At 39.2% G+C, this 22,642-nt stretch overlaps 1 protein-coding gene across 2 annotated transcripts in view; it reads right to left on the reverse strand.

Moving 5' to 3' along the window:
* The window catches only part of Pappa2 (pappalysin 2), a 253,987-nt gene that overhangs the window by 204,697 nt on the left and 26,648 nt on the right, over positions 1–22,642 (reverse strand). For both annotated transcript variants that reach the window (XM_045146446.1, XM_004658765.2), the window contains exon 3: positions 17,517–18,588. In XM_045146446.1, coding sequence (XP_045002381.1) covers positions 17,517–18,588 — 1,072 coding nt within the window. The remainder of the gene's footprint in view (positions 1–17,516; positions 18,589–22,642) is intronic.

Below are 22,642 nucleotides of genomic sequence, written 5' to 3' on the forward strand. Positions count from 1 at the left end.
TGAGGTAAGAATTTCACCTAACAGACATTGGGTTGGGGATCCAAGGTGCCAATGGCAGCCTTGTCCCCTAGGCAAGATGTGTCTGTCCATTAGTGTGCCCCAAGGCCTCATCTGGGCTCCTGGACAAACCCACAGCCCTTCCTCATGCCAGGCTTTCCTGTGACCATTGCTATAAACACTTGCTGGATTTATAAAAATAAAATAAAACTACTGAAAACTACTGTGGATATTTCAGAAGACAAAAAAAAAAAAAAAATGCTTCCAGCCCCAAACTACAAGGTATCCTTACTCTCAGGGAATAGGTTAAATTGCTGACGTTTTCCTGCAGTGAAATTTCTCACAGTCATGAATAAACTCTTAATGATTTCATTGTCTGCAGCTCCTCTGACCTGGGACTTTCTGTTGGTTGTGGTATTACCAAAGATGATAAGGTAAAAAGATTCCACAGAGGTGTTCAAACAGGAGCAGAGCAGGTTGAGGAAGGTAGCTCCTAATAGTGAAGAACCACATGACCCAAGGTGTCTATCAAACACTTCATGACGCACAGCTTTTCTTTCTCAGTCTCAAATGATGGCTTTGAGATAATATATGAAGTTGAGACATGTACAGAAGTGGAGACACTGGACAGAGATGAGGATCTAGTGACTTGGTCACTTGTCTAACTTCTTAGGTACCACAAGGAATGAGTAGAAGTTAGATAACTTCTCCTAGAACCATTTAACCAATCAATCTATTAGCTCTGTGGTTTGAGGCAGCTTCCTCGTGTATAAAGTAAAATGGGATGGGTGAACAAGATAGTCTCCAAGATCCATCTGTAACTTTATTATCTGGATGCAAGTAGGTTTGTTATGTCTTTCAGAACTTATCTGAGATTGTAGGAATATAGCTCTTTCAGGAGGCTTAAAGCAGTTGTTTTCAGAATCATGTTCTTTCACAATCAATATTTATGCACAAGAAGACTAATTGGAAAAAAAAATGGTGTACAATCTCCACTTCCCTCAAACCCTTACCTTTCCAATAACCTCTCCCAGCACTCCCATACTTCCTGAAAATTTTACAGAATGATGAGTGCATACTTTCACTCATATTTGCTGCTGGGGGTGGAGCTCTGAATCCCTTCCATACCATTCAACATAACAGTGAAATGAGATTGATTTAATAATTGAATTATCTTTGGATTATAGCTACTTCTTAATATTGTCCCAGAATAAAAGTATACAAATGATTCTCTAAAAGGTTGAGGTTATAAAGTGGCTTTTCACTTGCACTTACAAGCAGAACCCAGAGATATTTTAAAAAGCATATTTGATATTTGCACAAGGGTGTCATGGTGAACATTGTTCCTTATAGGATACATAGGCCCAGGAGAAATTTCTGTCCAGTATAATTATCTGTTCCCATTATTCCTTGAGCAGTTACATATTTTTCATCTTTTAAGTAGAGTTAAGAGTATAACCAAACTGACTTCCCTCTTTGTGTTGATTCTGGGAAATTCATAGCTAAATATGTGGAATAACTTAAGCACCCTAATATATATGCAAATTTAGCATCATACTGGCATAATTCCTTTTATCTGTCTTCATTTTTTCTTTGGTTTCCTTTTTCCTGTCTGTTTCTTATTTTACTTAATTTATTTATCCACGTATTTCTTTATAGAGCTAGCTCAAATCCAGGGCTTTACACATGTAAGACAAGTGCTCTACCACTGAGTTATATCCCCAGTCCTTAGCATCCCAATGATTCTTATGTTCAGTGTTGTGTCATATGAAAATATGCAATCCAATTCAAGTCCTACTTGCAATAAAGTATAGTATAACTAATACCTAAACAAATGAATAAAAATTAATTCAATTATTTATAAATATGTATGAAAAATTCAAATGGATTTCTCAAGCCATAGAAATAAAGTCTAAAACATAGAAGTTAAAACTAAGATGGACACTGGTGTGAGCATTAGAAAGGGACCCTGACACATTAGTTTTAATATGCTCTATAGTAGTCTTAAAACAAGATAATCTATTCAAATTAGCTACACAACAATGCTATGATAGCTTCGCAAGGTTTCTAAACCTAGAAGAGATCAGTGCTACAAATACCATCTTTACTCTGTATCCACCAAAAAACCACCAGAGGTGGCCTAGGCTACTTAAAAGGGAGAAAAATTTGATATAATCTATGTTCTGACCAAAGATCTATGATCATACAGAAAATAGCTGAATGATATAATTAGGGATGATGATATTTCCATGACATTAAAATCTATGAAAAGGATGGGCATGGTGGTGTATGCATTTAATTCCAGCACTCAGGAGGCAGTGGTAGGAGGATCATTGTGAGTTCAAGGCCACACTGAGACTATAGAGTGAATTCCAGGTCAGCCTGGGCTAGAATGAGACCCTACCTCAAAAAAAGAAAAAAAAAATCTGTAAAAAGGGAAAGACCAAACTCCTTAATAGAATAATGAGCTATAATTTCCAAAACATATGTAACTGGAAGTCCCAGGATCCACATAGAGTCAGTTTGAGTGATTGTTATAATACTGTACTGTGAAGGTCCCATGACAGTGCTATAATTTCATAATCTATGGTTAGGTCACTGAATATATGACACTTACTATTATAGTTATATTAGATCTCCTTGCATATCTGCAATGTGCCAATTCTCTGTTGACCTGATCCTCACAATCCACCCCCCTTTTTTTAAGAGAGAGAGAATTGACACATGAGGGCCTCAACCACTGCAATTGGATTCCAGACATTTGTGCCACCTAGTGGGCAAGTGCATCCTTGCACTTGCCTCACCATTGTGCATCTGAGTTATGGGGGTTCTGGAGAGTCAAACATGGGTCCTTAAGCTTTGTAGGCAAGTGCCTTAACTGCTAAACCATCTCTCCAGCACATTTCTCTCTTAATAAACTACAGATAGCCTTTGATTTTTATTCTATTCAGTACTGCGACTATACTGCATGATCCATAGGAGTAAAGACAAGAATTACACCTCTCGCATCTGCTCCTTTGTCTATAGTATGCATTCACTAAATGATTGTTATAAACTGAATGAATAAATAAGTGAGTGGGTAGAATAAATGAGAGGCAAAAGAGGTCTTTCTGAGTCCTCTATTTTAAAACCCCTTTTATACTGGCTTTCCAACCAAGCAGGAAGGACTTTAAGATCCCTATATAAGGAGATTAGGGTCATTGCACTATCATATTACCACTAGCTTCCAATCTTTTCAATGCTCCAATTTGTTAATGTTCCTCATAAAACTTACTGTCCAGCAATCTGGACACTTTATCCCTTTTAAGAGAGCCTGGGTGGGTGGGTGGCGTATTTTCCATAGCCACATCATGCTTTTGCTCACCCATGATTGTTTTTACATTGACTGCTGCAACTGCAAGTCTCTGCTGGCTTGGATTAGACAGACATTTTTTTAATATCCAAAAACTCATTGTGTTGAGCCCAGTATTTGATTCTCTTGAAAGAATTTGGAATATCTGTCTGTTCCCAATGCTATGACCAACATTCCTCACCACCAAACTTTGCAGCATTCCTTTGTAAATTCTTCGTACTACTGGGTACTAAGTATAACCCACAGACATAGCCTTTTCTGGGCAGTGAATATGTTTTAAAGCTTGATATACAGAAGATGATGCTCATTGTACTTGGCTTTGCATTGTTATAGTAAGCCTTTAACCAGAGTAGGTAGGGTAAGATGCCCCATCACTCAGTGTAACTAAGGTCTCTTGCCTTCTACCTAATGACCAAACCTATCACCTAATAAGGGATATATTACCTCTGTATATTCCACACTGAGATTTATATTTTTTGTATTTATTTTTATTTTTTTAAATTTTTATTTATTTATTTATTTGACAGGGACAGACACAGAGAGAAAGACAGATAGAGAGAGAGAGAGAGAGAATGGGAGCGCCAGGGCTTCCAGCCACTGCAAACAAACTCCAGACGTGTGCACCCCCTTGTACATCTGGCTAACGTGGGACCTGGGGAACCGAGCCTCGAACCGGGGTCCTTAGGCTTCACAGGCAAGTGCTTAACCGCTAAGCCATCTCTCCAGCCCTGCATTTATTTTTCAAGTACTTCTTGACACATTCCTTGAGGACGTATACCAATCTCCAACCACCCTACTGAATCCCATGTCTCCCTAAACACTTTCACTTAGAAAATAATTCCAGTGCACAAGACATTTTAAGCAAGCATCTTCTCATTTGAATTTTAAAATATTGCTTGAGATAGAGCAGTTAGGAAGTTTCTACACATTCTCCACTCATATCTTGCTGTTTCTTTATTTCACTATTATTTACGTTCTGTTACTGTTTCCTAGTTCAAGAAAAGAAATGCTAAAACTCTATACTATGACTATATAGACTCTATATGGCTCGTCCCCACTAACCAATTTCTGTTAAACTCATTCCATTTTGGTTCTACCAACTCCTCACTGATCTCTCTGCCTGGAATAAATTCTCAGAGCCTCCACATGGCTCACTGCCTTGCTTCCTTCATACATTTGCTAAAATATTATTTTTTCAGCAAGATGTTCCATGGATACACCCCATGCTGCTTCTATAGCAAGAATTTCAGTCTCTCTGATTCTACTGAATTTATCACCCAAGATATCATCATGAATACATATAAGGTATGTTTTCAGTTAGAAAATAAACACACACACATATGTGTGTATTTAATATATGTGCAAAATAAATACATAGCATGCATTTGTGTATTTATTTGCTGACTGATTCTCTACTCACATTAGACTGTAAGTTCCAAGAGGGATGAATTTATTTTCTCCATAGCATAATAAATACCTAGAACAGTACTTGGTCAAGAATAAGTGCTCAATGAATTATGGTTGAATATAAATGGATATGAATGTAATGAACAAATGATAACTTATATCACTAGATTGAAGCAAGGGCTAAAATCCAAGTCTTTTCATGTCTGGCTTCCTAGTTCTTTGCCCAATGCCACACAATTTTTTCTAACAATTTCCTATATATTACCTTTTCCTGCCTAGGAGCTTACTTACACATCTTCTTGCCTCTAATCCCACTAGTGCATGACATTTATACTACCTGTAGTTTCTTGATTCAGCTTCTCAAAGAATCAATGGCTTAAGACACTTCTTTGTGCCATAAAGAGATTAATAGGCCAAATCCCTTATTATATCTTCATTAAAAATAGTTATAACTCATCAATAAAATATAAAAATAAATTTTAAATATGTTGCATATATTGCATATGTAACTATTCCAACTTCTATTTTTCTCATTCTTGTTTAGTGAATTACTTATCTTAGGTTCTTCTTTTTAAGGTGGTCTTAATATATTTTCACATGACTATATGACTCACATCTTAGCCCTTGCTTAAAAATTTATTTCTACTACTCTCTACTGTTTGTACTTTATGGAACTCACTTCTTATAAAAAATCTTTCCTAACCACCAAACCTACCATGATTTCCGTTCCCTTACCTTCACTGTTTTAAGTATAAATTCTCTAATGCTATTACTGAAATCAGCCACATTTATTTCCTTTTGGTAACTAATTTTTAAAATATGTTTTAATAATTTATTACTTTATTTCAGAGAAAGAAAGAGGGAGAGAGGGAGAGAGGGAGAGAGGGAGAGAGAGAGAGAGAGAGAGAGAGAGAGAGAGAGAGAGAGAGAGAGAGAGAGAGAGAGAGAAAGGGGGATGAGAATTGGTGCACCAGGGCCTCTAGCCATTGCAAACAAATTCCAGATGCATGGACCACCTTGTGTATCTAGCTAATGGGTCCTGGGGAACTAAACCTGGGTCATTTGTCTAATCCATCTCTCCAGCCCCAACTAAGTTCTTTTATTGAGGGCATGAGACTTATACCTGAGCCACAATAATTAACACAGTCTCTGATGTTGATATAATCTCAGTTCTGCCATTTCATGATATGATTATTTCACTATACAAGTTTAGTTATTACACATGAAGTGTAAAAAAACTAATACAAATTTTATAAACTACTGCCATCATTAGGCACAATAAGTAATTCAAATCATATTTCTTATCTTACTATAAAACAAGTCATCTTGGCTGGGTGTGGTGACATACACCTTTAATCCCAGCACTCAGGAGGCAGAGGTAGGAGGACTGCCATGAGTTTGAGGCCACCATGTGAGACTACATAGTTAATTCCAGGTGAGCCTGGAGCAGAGTGAGACCCTACCTCAAAAAACCAAAAACAAAAATTAATTTTGAATTCTAAAGTGTGGAGTCCCAAGAATATAATTGGCATGGATCTTCTCTGGGAATTAAATGTCCCAGAATACCCCAAAAAAGGACAATATAGAAAGTATGTTTATCCAGAATAAAAGAAAAAAATCCAGGTCATTCTATTCAAAAATTTGAAACAGCAGAGATAAGGCTACATTTCTCAAAGAGCCCTACTTTTGGCCACAGTTGCTAAAAACCTATGAATTCTGACCTCACATGTAAAGATGAAATTTTGTAGAATGTGAACCAAGACATTGCAAAAGATTGAAGCAGGAAATGAGTAGGAAATGAGTCTAAAAAAAAAAAAAAAAAAAAAAAAAACGACCCAGTGAGATAAAGTAGGAGACAGGGCAAATTGAGGCCGAGGCCGTGTTTTAAAAGCTCAAAGGGAACAGAAACTATGAAAACTCTAGAAAACTCTAGTAGATTGTTAACAAGACACGAGTGACACAGAGCACTAGGGTGTGGGACAAGGGCCAAGCAGATGAGAGAAATGGAGTTCTAGAACCATTTTCAGTTTCTAGCAATCCCCACAGCCCACATGTAAATCCATTTTCTTAGTTGACGTCAATGAGGCTCTGGTTTTGACAATCACAAAATCTTATCTAAAATGTTTGGTAAGAACGTTGGGTAAACCATGACATCATTTCAAAGAGATTCTCTGTGCAGATTCCCCTGCATCCCTAGTTTTGGAGTCTACATTCACTCACTAATCCCTCTTGAGGCAGGTATTTTCTGGTTGTTATAGTTTTATTTCTCTCTGTTTATCAAATTTATTTTCATGCTTACAGAGTCATCTGGTACTCCATCTGCTCAAATAATAAGTTAATGAACAAAACAATTTAAAGTCATTCTGTCCATTACAAGTATAGCCCCCTTCCCTAGGTGTCTTCAGCTTTTTCCCTCACCTATGAATGTGGCAATTCTACTACCAATGGGTAACATGAATAAGCATATATCCTGGGTTCCCTATCCTACCGAAGCTACCATACAACATGGTCATGGTTCATTTTTACCACACTAAGTGTGCAAGGACAAATATGAACAAAGAACCAAAAGTCTTTTGTAACAGACAGGCAAGAAAGGGTAATTACAATATACTATGATAAATATGTACGAGGACAGAGTTTGGATTTTTTTTTTTAAAGGCCAGATAGTAAATATTTTAGGTTTTGTGGGTCAAGTGGTCTCTCTTGTAACTATACAACTCTGCCACATGAAAGCAGCTCATAGACAATGTGCAAACAAGCGGGTATGGCTGTGTTCCAGTAAAACCTTATTTATAAAAACATAGTAGGCCAAATTTAGTCCACTGGCCATAGTTTGCCAACCACTGTACTAGAGTAAGAACATGTCCTTTTCAACAACATTTTATTGAATATTTAGTTTGTTCTTTTTCTGTTCTAGGTGTTAGGGTACAATATTAATCCAACCACAGAAAGAAAGAAAAAACTTCCTTCTGTAGAATTTACATTCCAGTGGAGAAGATCCACATTAAAGAAAATAAACCAAATACCAGTCTGGTGATAAATTCTGAAAAGAAAACTAAAACAGGAAATAAACCATGAAAAGTCAAGGGAGTGTGTGAAATTTTAGATGGGGCCACCAGAGAAGGCCTCTCACCTGGAAGGTGACCTTGAAAAATGACCAGAAGGAAGTAGGCAAGCTAGCCATGCATAAATCTGGAAGGAGAGCTTTCCAGCACAGTGAGAAGCCAATGGAAAGGTCATGAAGTAGGAGTGTGTCTGCCATGGGCAATGAGGAAGACTGTAGCTGGAATCTAATAAGATGTGACATGAGGGGAGGCCACGGAAGCCATAGTGGTAGGTTGGGTCGTGTAGAGCAGAATAACATGGCTTCTTGCCCTGGGCTTCATGTGCTCAGGGGAGCTGCTACAGAGTTCCTGCAGGATTTCCTAGATTCTGCTGTGGGTGACAAGTGACACAAAGAAAGTAACAAGTCCATCTCTTAGGACAAGACATTTCCCAGGAAAGAGAAGACAAGTAGGTATTTGCCACCCAAGAGTTGAACTTGGGGAACTCAGGTCCAGAGACATTAGGCAGAGCTAAAACAGAGAAGCAAGTGAAATATTTCCATTCAGGACATTAATTAGAGCTTCTAGGAAGGGTGGGGAAGAGATGGGTCCACAGTGGCAAAGTAGAGACCCAGGAAGAGTCCTGGTAGCCACATGACTTTGGGCTTCACCCAGTGCTAAACCTTAATCCGAAGTCATGAGTGATGGCTTGAACAGATGTAACATTTCTTCAGTCATTAGAAGAAAGAAAGAATGAAAGAAAGAAAGAAAGAAAGAAAGAAAGAAAGAAAGAAAGAAAGAAAGAAAGAAAGAAAGGAAGGAAGGAAGGAAGGAAGGGAAGGGAGAGGGAAGAAGAGAGGGAAGGAGGAAGGGAAATAAGAAAGGAGGGAGGAAAGAAAGAAAAAGAGAAAGGGGAAACAAAAAGAAAAGTGAAGGAAAGGGGAGGGAGAGATAAATGAAAGAAGGAGAAAAAAGAAAGCATTTTAATATACAGACATTGTTCAGATTTCTAGGCTTCGATTCTAAGACAGGACCTCTAAGTGACATCAATTGAGACAGACTGGCATTTGGCCAAGATACCAGAGCTATGCCCCAACTCCTAGGAAAATGCCCAGCTACCTTGAATGACTGAATGCGGTTGGAGACGAGGGTCTCTCCTAAAATTTTGCTAAGAGGAAATATTTGCAGTCCAGACAGACCACATGGCTCACTCATAAGTCTGTACATGAGGCCAAAAAATAACCACTAAAGGAGAAAAACAGCCTCTCGCCTCACACCTGGAGAGAAGAGTGCAGTCATCCAGGGGAACAGAAAGACTGCGAACCTTATTTGTTCCATAAGACGATATTTATTGAAAGAGTGGAGAAATTGGCCTGTAAGAAAATAAACAAGAGACATTCCTAGTTTATCTGTAGGCTTTCTCTGACTTCTTCCCTCCCGCTCCTCTTGCCTGGTGACATAGAAAGGAGAAAGTGACACCCCTTAAGAGTTTACATACTTTGAGCAAATAGAGGCAAAGAAATTTTCTTGCTGTTCAGTATTCAAGTGTTTCCTCCATTTCTTTCCCCTTGCCCTCTCCTGTTTGTTATACTCGCTGTCCCTCTGCTGTATCATCATCACCATCATCACTTCACTTCAGGGAACTTTGAATCTTGACTTCAAGAGAAACCTTCAATGAAGCCTGGCTGGTGTTTAGCAGATCTACCGCTGCACCAGCCAGCACTCCGCTAGTCCTTTGGCTTAGCGGCCAGTGCATGGGTGGGGGAAGCCCTGGGAATTCTGAGCATCCAGGTCTGTGCAGCAGCATTTTCTTCATCTGCTCCCTTTGATACCACATGCATCTGCCCTCCTGACCAAAGATGTTCCATTTTCACAGTCCAGTGAAGATACGACATGCTGCCATTGCCTCACAGGCACCTCCCAGACCACTCTCTGAGATCCTCTTTAGAAGCAAGATCACATGCTGATATTCTACATATAGTTCTCTGACCTTGAGCCTCTCAGAAACAGAACAGGAACAGGCAGGGAGCCTCCAACACAGAGAGATGTTAGTCCACTGCAGATTTGAGAAGACAAATACAGTATTCCGTTGTCAGCCTCTTAGCAAGTCCTAGCACTAGGTAATTGCTGGCTTGTTTCAACAGGGCTAAGCCATTTGTTTCTATTTGTGATTACTCTCCTCAACAGCAGTATTATGGAACCTGAGACACAGAAACCATGACAGAGAGATAAGCAGACAGTTCCAGATTTGGTCAGATACTTCATTTACCTTCTGTGAGAAAAAAAGAAAAGCAAAGGATGAAAAGTAGGCATGGCAGCAAAGAAACCTTGGAAAACTGTGTGTTAGAGAAAAGTATAATAGACTCAATTAAGGTCAGGCAAGCATAGTTCTTCTTAGGGTCCAGAGATGAGATGCCCTTGGCTTGGCTCCCTAGTACACATCACAGGAAATGGTCACTGATATTTGTGATTTTACTGAAGTGGGCACTCACTCCCTTCCTTCCTGCACCTCTTGTGGACTTGCCTAGTGCAAATAGTAAATAGAAATGGACATCTGGCTTCTCCCTAGTCACAAGCCAAGTTTTCATATCTTAGTAATTCTGTTCCACTGGCTGGGTGATAACTCATATCTCCTCTGACCAGTCCCAAGCCTTATAAATGCTCTCCCTTTGATAGCACCATCTGGATTACAGATGTTTGATGTTGGACTCCTCAGTCTCTCTTTTCCCTCAGAGCCTTGGGAGGCGAACTACTTTGGGCTACATTTCTGGTTTCTCACTGGGAGTGGTGGGAAAGCTTGAGTATGGAATGGAAAGAAAGAGCATTATCACACATCAGTCATCAATTACTGATGCATTTTGGTTAGTAATCTATCTATACATCTGACCGCCCACTAAACCGTGAGCTCCTGAATGAGAGGACTCTGGGCTTGGCTTGCTCTGTTTGCTTAATAAATGCCTGGCAAAGCATTTGTTGAAGTTGGATCTCTTAAAAGTCATAATAATGGAATTGTATGACTGGACTCCATGATTTAATTGTAATAATAGGAGTTTTATATATGGTTAATTTAACTCAAAGATGGCCACTCACTCTCCCAAGTCTTAGGACCTCATAGAAACTCAAAATCTGTGAACTGAAAGTCCTTTTGACCCATTCAAACACAGAAAATCTATACATAGAAAAACAGTTGCTAAACCATATTTTTATTTTTATACCTCAGCCTAGGTTTAAACCAAGAGAATTTAGATAAAATTTCTAAGCCCTCTACTAAGTTGTTAGTACTTATCCTTCATTTTTTTTCTTAATTTTATCTCTATGCTTTGTTTACTGTATCTGGCACAACATAGGGACTTGATCAATGATAGCTTTCAGTTTTCTTCTTGCCAATAATTTATAAAAGCATTTAATGTTTTAATAATAAAATAAGCACAAGGAATATAAGGCATAAGACAGGAGAAAAACTTCATGCAGAAAATAAATAAGAAAGAATTAAAAAGGAGAAAATACCACCCCTGCCCTACACACACTAGTGTCTACCTTTGGATTTCTTATTTCAAAAGAAGGAATTTATAGGTAATTATCCCTTGCAGGTCATTATAGAGTTTTAGATGTGTGATGCCTGCTGCTAAGAAGCCCTGCAAATTTGAGAATTCATAGCATGAAAAAATTAGACAAAAAATTTTCAATATCATAAAGATTAATATTAAAAACAAAAGTTTTAAAACATATATGCTAAATTAGCTCAATACATTAATTATATGACAAAATCAAGGTAATCTACCAAAATTAGAACAAAATATCCAAAAGATAGACCATCTGGAGAAAAGTGATGGAAAAAGTTCAGGAGATCCTCCCCACCTGTCTATGGGGGAAAAAAGGAGAACAGAAAAAACTAGATGAAGAAATATCAAGTGATCATTTTAAGAAAAAAATTTTGAGAGCTGAAAGCCATGAGTGTCTCAAATAAAGGAACCTTCTGGATGCTCACGTACTAACAATAATAATGCTCTCAGGAAAGTTACCTTAAAAATTCTCACTTAGCATACAAATAATAATAGTCTAAATTATTCTAAAACTGAAAATATATAACCCATATTTTTTTAAAAATATAGAAATATCGTAATAGAACTGAGAAGCAATTAATAAGTTTATTCAAAATTTTGGAGAAAATTCTTTCTAACTCAAAATTTTAAAAAGAAAAACAAATTAATTTTGTTTTAAGGGAAAATAAAAAATTCTGAGAAGTCATTTTCAGAACAGTTTGCCTAAAACAATCTTTTCTTAGAAAGTTACTTAAGAATATTTTCCAGTAAAATGAGCTAGTAAATGAAGACATATTCATGCAACACAGGAATCAGTGGCTGCAATTCAAAAAGCAGAGAGAATCTCCAAGATGATTAGTGAACACCAGACCTAAAGGTAACTAAGTGGTTAATTCTGGAAAAGAAGAATAAAATCTACTAGAAAAAAAAAAAAAAACCTCTTTAAACATACCTTATATAAATTGGATTGTATGATAAATCATTTAGGTATAATTGAAGATATCAAAAATGAATAAAAGAAGGAAGGAAAGGAGGAAGCAAGGATAGAAGAGAGGAAAGAAGAAAGGAAGGAAGAAAGGGAAGAAGGGTACAGGGTAATGACTAGGAAGAATCAGTGTAAAAAGGAAATAAAATAATGGAATATTTTGCCTACAACACATCACATATCACAGTCATAATGTAAACATATATACAGGAAGCCTTCTGTGCACATGAGTACTAAGCCTGTGGATTCAACCATTAGGTCAAAACAGTTGGAAAAAAAGACTCTGTGCTGAACATTCACAGACTTTTTCTTGTCACTATATCTACAATATAATATACATACATATATATATGTGTGTGTGTATGTATGTGTATATATATGTATGTATGTATATATATCATTTTCATTGCATCAGGCATTATAAATAACCCAAAGATGATTTAAAGTATAACAGAAATGTGTATGAGTTAAAGTCTATGTCTTTCATATAAGGAATGTGAGGATCTACAGATTCTTGTATCTTCTGGTATCCTAGAACCAATTGGCTCAGGATACATTGGTTAACTATAAATGATTCAGTTTTAAAAAGTAAAATAACTATGTTGAAAGTATGGGGAGACAATATGAAAATGATAATCTCTTTTATATTATAAGAGCAAGTTCATGAATAATGTTTTAAATGGATGAATCAAGCAATATAAATATATTTAGAGATATAGAAGTAATTAACAGAAAAGAAGGGTAAAAGAACTTACTAAGGTTGCCTGTGTGGTACAATACTGGTGCATGGGGAAGGATGGGGACAAGGGAAGACTTAGGTAAGAAACTGTTGTTTTTTTTCTTATATTTTAAAATACATTATGATATCTTAACCATGAATATTTATTATTCTGGTTTTATATTTTTAAGAATCAAAAATTACATATACTTGATACTGGGGATTTAACTCGTTGTTAGTGCATGTGCTTAGCATGATCAAGGCCTTGTGCTTTAACCCCACAATACAGAAAAAAGTCCATATTTGCTCAAATTCCTCAAGTCAGGTATTGTATATAGGTATCAAGATCCTCATAAGCAAAGGCTCACAACACTTCTGGTTCTACAAATGAAATTGAATGAGTTCCCATGGCAACTCAGAGGCAGTGAGGAAAATCAATTATCAACACCCAGATGTGGGAAGAGCAGTAGGAATTTAGAGAGGTAAAGTAATTCAAAAAGAAGAATACTACCTGGGCACCTTGAACCACTGTTGCTGTGTTTTAGATGAGCTTTGAACCTGAAGTGCCCCCCCTAGAGCTCATGTGCTGAAGGAATGGGTGCCAACTAATGGGGCTTTTTGGAAGACGTCGTGTCTCGAGGACTCTGACCTTATCAATATATTAATCCAGATAGAATCATGCTTTGATGTCATTATTGGGAGGTGGTAGAGATGCAGGAGCTGAGGCATAGTTGGAGGAGGCGTATCCCTTGGGAAATGGTTTTGAAGAGCATATATCCTCTTTGGCCTCTTTCTCTCTCTTTTGCCATGAAATCAACAGCTGTCCTCTGTAATGATGTACTGTCTCACTATGGCTTGGAAACACAGAACAAAGCCAGTACAGACTAAAATGAAACCTTTGAAACCATAAGCCAAGACAAATGTTTCTTCCTTTAAATCATTTCCCTCTGGTCTTTATCACAGCAACAAATAGTCTGATTCATGCAGCCCCACAAGACCCCATGGGCTAGGTTTCTGATCCTGAGAGTGATGCTCTTGTGAGGGGCCAGATTATTTAGGATTTGAAGCCTAGTGGGAGGTTCTCCAAGCATCCAGGACCTGCAGGCAAGCAGATTATGGAACCATAGTCTTTTCTTCGCTTGTCTTTTGCTTCCTGGAGAATAAGAAGTTTGCTCTGCCACACCCTCCTGCCATGATGTATGTTTTTATTCATCATAACCTAAAATGATAGGGCCACCTGATTTTGGAATGATACTTCCATAAAATTAGTCAAAATAAGTTCATTTTCGTTATAAGTTAATTAGCTCATGTATTTCATTTCAGTGATAGAAATCTGATTAACACAGCAGCTCCCTCAGTGAGAGCAGTGAGGAGCTTTCATAAGCCTGGAGACCAATGGGAACAATAAAGACTTCCTCTTCACTCCATGGAGTCCTCAGAATTATCAACTGTGGCACTAGTGAGGTTTAGCCTCTACTTATGCCTATTAAAATCTAAAACTGAACAGAATTTTCTCATGAAAATATTTCTATTAATGCAATCAGTTCCCTATAAGTTATCATATAAATAGAGACTTCCTATCTGTCAGCTTTAATAATGATAATACTAACATTAGGTTGGACCTATTTGTGTATGTTGAAAACCATAGCCATCAAATGCCTTTCTACACCTTATTTCACTTTACTCACACAACAACCCTGTTACAGATAATGCAAAACACCATTGCTATAGTCAAACCTATTTTATAATCATTGTGGCTTGAATACATACCTAGGGAAGGAGCAAAGACTCTAGAATTCAGCTGTTTCTTGATTCCTAAATACGACACTCAATCCTCAATTCCATGTTCATGAACTACAGGCCAAGCTAACAGTGTTAGCTGCCACCAAGAGGCCTGCCCACTGACAAGAATAACAGGAACTACTGTCTACATTTGGTTCAAGAAAAACACAGCCATACAGGTGATGTGCGGGTGCTGAGATCCAGTCCTCCCACTGTCTACCTGCCCTCCACTCTAGTTCACCTGACTCCCTCTTTCATCATTTGAACAAAGTTCACAGTTGCACTAGGACCTGCTGCCTCCATATATAGGTTCCCATGGATACCACGTTCCTCTCCCTTTATCTCCCTCTAACTCCCCAGACCCCTGGACCAGACACCAAATGAGATGTTTCTTATCAACTTATGTCTCAGAACAAAAGACATAGCTGATGAACACATTCATGAAAATAGAAAATGAGATGCATAACACAGAACTGTTTGAAGAACTAGGAAAATAGTGATTAATAACACAGACAAGGCCTTAATCTCATAGAATTTATATTGTAAATTTGGCAAAGACAGACACATACAGAAATGCACAAGAGTAATCATTAGAATATGTGGTTTCCCACCAGAACTAGATAATAAGACCTTATGTCTGAAGGCTCTGTAGGCTACAGACATTAAGAAATCAAGCTGGAAGTGAGAAGGAAGTTACCTCCCTTCTGGAGAGCTGTCATACTACTGTAAACCTCTATACAAGCTGCTAGGTGGGGGATAAAAGACACCTAAAGTGTGAACAAGCAGTGTATTATGCAAACTACAAAATCAAACAACCAGGCAAGATGTACTCACCAGAGCAATAGTGGCACATAAGTTATGAGGTTAATCAACTGTTCTCTGATTGGATATGAAGCCCACTCAGTAAGAGATAATTCATACCTGATACTAAGAACCAAGTCACAAGCCTATAGCTTAGAAGGTTATAGATTCCTAATGGGAAGCTTCAACTGATCTTTAGCTAAATGCAGAGGTTGTGCCTATAAAAAGGCTTTCTAAATGTATGTGTTTATTCCCTTTGATCTGTGCTGCTCTTGTTCTGGTTAGAGTACTTTCTTTTTACAGATGGCAGCAAATACTGGGGAGAACCAAAAGCCATCAAAATGACAAGAAAAACTGAGTTCTAAGCAGGGTATGACTCATCTCTATCATAGTCACCATGGCCCAAGAAACATTACAAAGCATGTGGCAGATGAAATATGAGTGCCCAAAGTGGCACATACATCTGGAGTTCATTTCCAGTGGCTGGAGATGTTTTAATGCCCCCATTTTCTCTCTGTTTTTCTGTGTGTGTGTGTGTGTGTGTGTGTGTGTGTGTATGCATGTCTCTCTCCTTCTCCCCTTCCCTCTCTCCAATAAACAAATAAATAACATATATAAAAAATTGCTATTAAATATGAGTGCTTCTCTCACTGATAGCCAGAGAACCTTCTCCAGGGAGATGGTAGTAGACCCTAAGGTATTTAAAAACTCATCAAAGTGGAAAATAAGAGGCTGCCGAGAGCTCAACCATATAGGAGACTTCTAATGTGCCTTCCAAGGCTCAGGGGATGTTATGGAAGAGGGAGCAGAAAGAATTTAAGAACTATGGTTGAGAAGACATGGTGAGGCATTCTCCTGCCCCCAGGAACTGACTGGTAGATTCATGACTCCACAATAATTACCAATATCCTCCCAAGGGAGGCTTTTAGTGAAATGGGGATGAGAAAGAAGGGACAAAAGAGGGTAACTTGATACAAACAATTTTTGATATGTTTGTATAATAATATTCCCAATAAATCTTATTGTAAAACATTAAAATAGGTTATGTAAATGATTGAGCAACCTTTTTTGGTTGGGGTATCAGAAAGGGTTTTCCATGAGGTATTATGCACATATTGAAATGATGAAGGGCAGCCCACCAAGAGGAGACAAAAGATGGAGCAGCCCTTGCAAAGCTCTAGGGCCAGGAACATGCTTGGCCTGTTCAACTGAACCAAACAATGTCAGGGAGTCTATGCTGTCTAGGTGGGCACAGTGATTGGGGAAGAAATTCATAGCAGTGCACAGGAACCTCGGGGCCAGGTGAGGAGTTCAGATGGAGTCTAGGAGAGAAATAACAGAATCCGACATTCCTTTTTCAAAAGACCCTTCTGGATGCCTTGTGGAAAATGAAACCTAGTGCCTTTTAAACCACGGAAAACTCCAGTTGCCCAACAGTTTTGTGGCTAGGTGTAGAATTATTGGTGTCCCTGAACCCACACTGGGTCTCTATTACTTTGCTGAGACCTCTCCCCCACCAAGTGACAGGAAGGCTCCTGCCACAAAATTCACAGGTGCTGACTTGTCTCAGTCACTATTTGCTCCTCCTTGAAGATCCCTTGGCCTTCTCTGGTCCTTCATGCTCTTGGTACTCTGGTTCTCAGAGGTCCTACGTACCATGCACCCAGATGACCTCGGTGAGGCCCGTGTCTTGATGAATTCTTTGCCCTTAATTGCCTCATCTAACACCAAGTACCACCTTTAAAGCCCAGTAAAGTTTGAAGGGACCAAGATCACTCTATTTTGGCGCTGTGTTGAATCCTTTCTGTCTCTAGGAGTGTAAAAGATAAAACGGCATCAGAAATTCTCCCTATAAGTGAAACACGCCCAGGCCCAGTCAGAGCCTTACCTCTTGGGCGAGTCAGGGTCAAAGCAGGTCTTGCGCACATCAGTCACTTCGGGATCGCAGCAGTCCCCGTCGTCAAAGTCGTTCAGCATGTTGTTGCACTCCACGTGGCAGCGCCCGTCCCTGCGGTTCCAGGAGTAGCAGCGGCCCTGCAGGCGGCAGTCGCCCCCATCGTAGCCCGTGAGCGGGTGCTCACACTCGGGGTCGCAGTGGTCGTTGCCAATCTTGCTGGGCTCGCAGTTCACAAGCACAACCCGGTGGCGCAGCGTGGAGTTGTGGACCAGGTGCACATGCAGCTGCCAGCTGATGTTGTAGCGGCTGAAGGCTTCACTGAGCGCCTCGTGCTGCCGGCGGATTTGCTGCTCACTCACCGTGGGATGCAGACCCGCGTCGTCGCAGATGTTCACCACCTGGTAGCGGATCACCTTCTCCCCGCGAAGGGGCCAGTGCCTATTGTACTGAGAGATCAGTTCCACGTTGTCACAAGCTGTCTGCCCGCAAGGTGGGGGCTGTAAAGGTGACAGAATTTCAGGCTGTGGCTCAGAGCCCTGGAGAATCTCCACCTGGGGATATTTCTCATCTTTGAAGGGGACCCACTGTTCCTTCAGAGGGTCAAAGGTGGCTGTCAGGATCAGAGTGCTTAACTCCTCTGCCCCAGTTGGATGTTGGGGACTGTGCTGGAGGTGGGCTTGTGAGAGGGCGGTAGACCAGATGACCAGTGTGCCCAGGTACCCACGGAAATAGTGCCCGTCCTCGGAGCTGTCTCCACCGAGGAGCAAGGAGCGACAAGATGCCATGAAAGGGCTGTGCAGGGGACCAGATTGGTCAGGACTACTCGCCACCTGAGTGCCATCCACATACAGTGCCATGCGCTGTCCATTGTAAGTGGCAGCCACGTGAGTCCACGTGCCTGACTGGTAGCGACTGTGGCCAGTCACAGTGGTGGCTTTCTTCACACGGTCGGTGCGTAGGGAGAAGAAGAAACGAGCATCCCGCCTTCCCTTGTCCTTCCCTGAGCGGATCCCCAGGGCCCAGCCCTTGTCATTGACCGTGTGGGAGCAGTTATCAAACACACCTGGGAAAGAAGATAGAATTGAGGGAAGAAATGCCAGATACAAAAGGAGTGGAGAAAGAGAGAAGAAAGCGTGTAAATACCAAGAACATAAACTTCCAACATGAAGAAAACTGACACACATTCCCTACCTGGGCTCTCCCTACTCCCAAGTCAGATCATGTGGAAGATTCCATCCACGAAGAAAAGAAGCTGATTTAATACTCCATACAAATCAGCTCATTCTGGCATTTTATTTATTTATTTATTTATTTATTTATTTATTTATTTATTTATTTATTTATTGTTATTATTTTTCAAGGTAGGATCTCACTCTCTAGCCCAGGCTGACCTATAATTCACTATGTAGTCTCATGATGGCCTCACACTCACATTGATCCACCTACCTGTGCCTGCTGAATGCTGGGATTAAAGGCGTGAGACACCATGTCCAGCTCATTCTGGTATTTTAAAATAACCAAAATAGAAGCTAGGAAGTGGATGGATCACACAGGTGATGACCGCCCTATCCTCCAACAATTCACACAATCATTCTTCATGCTCCCTGACTTTGAATTGCCACCCTCCCACCCTCACACTAATTCTTTTGGTTTCCCTCAGAAGCCAGGAGGGCAAACTATAGATGGTATGAATAAAAACCCTCTCCTACCCCTTCATAGGTCATTCTCTCTCTTGAGCACTCCAACAGTCATTTTCATATGGCAAAGATGGAGCTGGTGAACCAACACGTTGCTCAGGGAATACAGTAACATCCAGCCATCATCCCTAGCCCATTATTTCCCTCTGGTGTAACTCAGTCACAAACAACAGCTGTTTCCCAGAGTATGCAAAATGGCAGTAGCCCCATGATGCTAGCCTTAAAAAAAAAAAAAAAAAAAAAAAAAAAAAACCAACAGCAACAAAAAAATGAGTGAATAGTTTATGAGCATAATTGCTCTCTACCCAGTAATGTCCACAACAGTGCATAAGCAGAACTCTCCAGATAAATGATGGCATGCCTTGCACTTCCTCATCACCTCTACCTCCTTCAGAGAAAACAAGAACCAAGAAATCTACTTGAATAAAAAAGAAGGCAGGAACACATATTAAGGGCAGATGTGGTAGGACCACAGAAGAAAGGCATAGTGGAGGCCTTGAATGCTCTCAGTAGCTATCTTTTGTTTTGCACCATCTCTTACTGAGGACCTCTTCCCAGAGGCAATTCTCATTTGTAAATTAAGAGGAAAGAACACACTTATATGGAAATGCTAATTTTTTTTTCTTAAATTGATAACTAACTGATGGAGAGATCTACTAATCTTAGGATCATTTACCTGAGGTATAAAATCAATAATTTTTCTCCCCTAGATTGTTAAACAATGATTTTAATGTATCCCCTAACTTCTTACATTAGTCTAGACAACAGTGTTCATTTAAAAATGGTCAAGATTTATAAGCCATGAATTTCCCATTCTTATAACAGGCAAATGTTTTAAAATTAACTATGTTCTCATAAATGGTCAAATATCTTCTCCTGTTTCTAACAAATTAATAACTTGTAAATTAAGCAATAGAGTTATTTTTAAGAAAATAGCTCCTACTCAATCCAGCAATTAAACTGTGTTGTTCTTATTCTGTTGTTTGTCTTTTTAAAACGTTTAAAACTTACTTCTTAAGAAATTCTTGTGCTAGGGAGATGGCATAGTGGCTAACAGCACTTGCTTGCAAAGCCTGCTAACCTGGGTTCAATTTCCCAGTACCCAAATAAAGCCAGAAACACAAAGTAGCACATGCATCTTGAGCTTGTTTGCAGTGGTATTTTTCTAAAAAAAAAAAAAAAAAAAAAAAAATTCTTATAGAAGTGAAAAATATCTCTACAATGAAAACGTAAAATTCTGGAGAAAGAAATTAAGGAAGGCACAAGGAGATGGAAAAATGTCCCATGCTTATTAACTGAAAGAATCATTATCATGGAAATGGCTATCCTATCAAAAATAATACTCAGACTCGAGAAATCCCAAACAAAGTCCTAGTAGCATTCTTCATAAGTAAATGAATATGTTGTACCCATACAATTGCCCTCTAAATATATATGTTCACGGCTATAGCTTAGTTCTGCTGCTCTCACTTTTGGAGAGATAAACTTTTATTTCTAGATGGCAGTGACTACCAGGGAGACCCAAATCTCAAGACACAAAGTGCTGAGAAAAAGTGACCGCTGAGTGCTCAGCACTAAGTGAGACATCACTATCACATTCACCAAGGCTCAGGGGACATTGCAGAAGAGGTGATAGAAAGGATGTTAGAGCCAAAGGAAAGGGAGGCGTGCTTTGGAATATTGTCCTCCAAACATAAAGTGCCCCTGATATTCATGACCTGACAGCAGCTGTCATTACCTGCACAATATTGGGCAATCAACATGTTGTCATAGATGATGGAGGAGGGAAAAAGAATGCAAAAAAAGATATCAAAATAGAAGAGAGACTAGTTGGAAGGAAGGGTTTCAGGGAGAGGGAGGGAGGTAGGGAAACAAAGATAGTAATGGGAGAAGATTGTGATCAAAATTTAGAACACAGATGGATAAAATTTTCAATAAAATGTTTTTATAAAAATCCTTGTACTGGGTTGGAGAAATGGTATAGCTGTTAAGGTACTTGCTTGCAAAACCTAAGGACCCTGGTTTGATTCCCTAGTACCCATATAAGCCAGATGCACAAGGTTTGCAGTGGCTAGAGGCAATGGAGTACCCATTTTCTCCCTCTCTCTCTCTCCCTTCTCTCAAATTAAAAAATAAATAAAATACTTAAAAGTTGCTGTCTTGAAAAAAATCCTCATATTAGGTGGATTGTCAAAAAGAAAATGAAACAACTGCGGCCTATATTGTTTGTACATATATATTTTTTATTTTTATTTTTCAAGGTAAAGTCTCACTCAAGCCTAGGCTGACCTGAAATTCACTATTCTCGGCCTAGTTTTGAACTCACAATGATCCTCCTACTTCTGCTTCCAAAGCGTACCACCGCCAATGGCTGGATCATATATTTTAACAAGTATTACATTAGCCTTCATTATGTCCAACTGCTGACCTATGAACAAAAGTACCACACTATTTAACACAAGTCCCATAGAGTTACTCATCTGTCACCTATATGCTGGATTTTAAGATTTCTGAAGTCTATTTGACTTTGAATATTATTTATGCTGAACATACTGATATATATATGAGATGAGATATAAATTTCTAGATTTCATATATGTGTGTGCATGTGTGTATAATTTTTAGATAACTAACTTGATCTAATTGCAGTTTGAACACCTTAATATATTTGGGACTTGAATTATCATTAAAAATTATCAATAAAAGAATTACTTCAGGCTGGAGAGATGGCTAAGTGGTTAAGCGCTTGCCTATGAAGCCTAAGGACCATGGTTCAAGGCTTGATTCCCCAGGACCCATGTTAGCCAGATGCACAAGGGGGCACATGCATCTGGAGTTCGTTAGCAGTGGCTGGAAGCCCTGGCACGCCCATTCTCTCTCCCTCTCTCTCTCTGTCTCTTTCTCTGACACATGCAAATAAATAAATAAAAATGAACAAAAAAATTTTTTAAATGAATTATTTCTATATGTCTCATAGGAAGCTATACAATTTATAATAAAGTTGAAAATTGTTGGTATTTACCAATTTCTGTAGTGTAAATTACCCTATAATGGCCAGGTGTACATTACCAGACAATGTCACTATACATGGATTGGGAAGAGAAATCTACATTTGGGTCTAAATGAACCAGTAGGAACCAGTTCCAGCACGTCCAGACTGAAAAGGAAAGCAGATCTAACCTGCCAAATGTCTCCTTTTCCTCCCACTAAAGTAGATACAGCTGCTGCGCAGAACATGTGACATTGCTTTGTGATTTAATAGGGCAAATATTGCCTCTGCTCCAGACGTTGAGCTTTCAGATGTCTACCTGAGCACCAGTAACCAGTAAAACAGTGTCTCAAATCCACCCACTCCAGGTCTGCTCTTTAGCACCCTTTCCTTACAAGCTGAGACCACAGAGCAGCCCACCTCAGCTCCCC

The sequence above is a fragment of the Jaculus jaculus genome, chromosome 1, assembly GCF_020740685.1.
Source record: "Jaculus jaculus isolate mJacJac1 chromosome 1, mJacJac1.mat.Y.cur, whole genome shotgun sequence".
Taxonomy (NCBI): Eukaryota; Metazoa; Chordata; class Mammalia; order Rodentia; family Dipodidae; genus Jaculus; species Jaculus jaculus.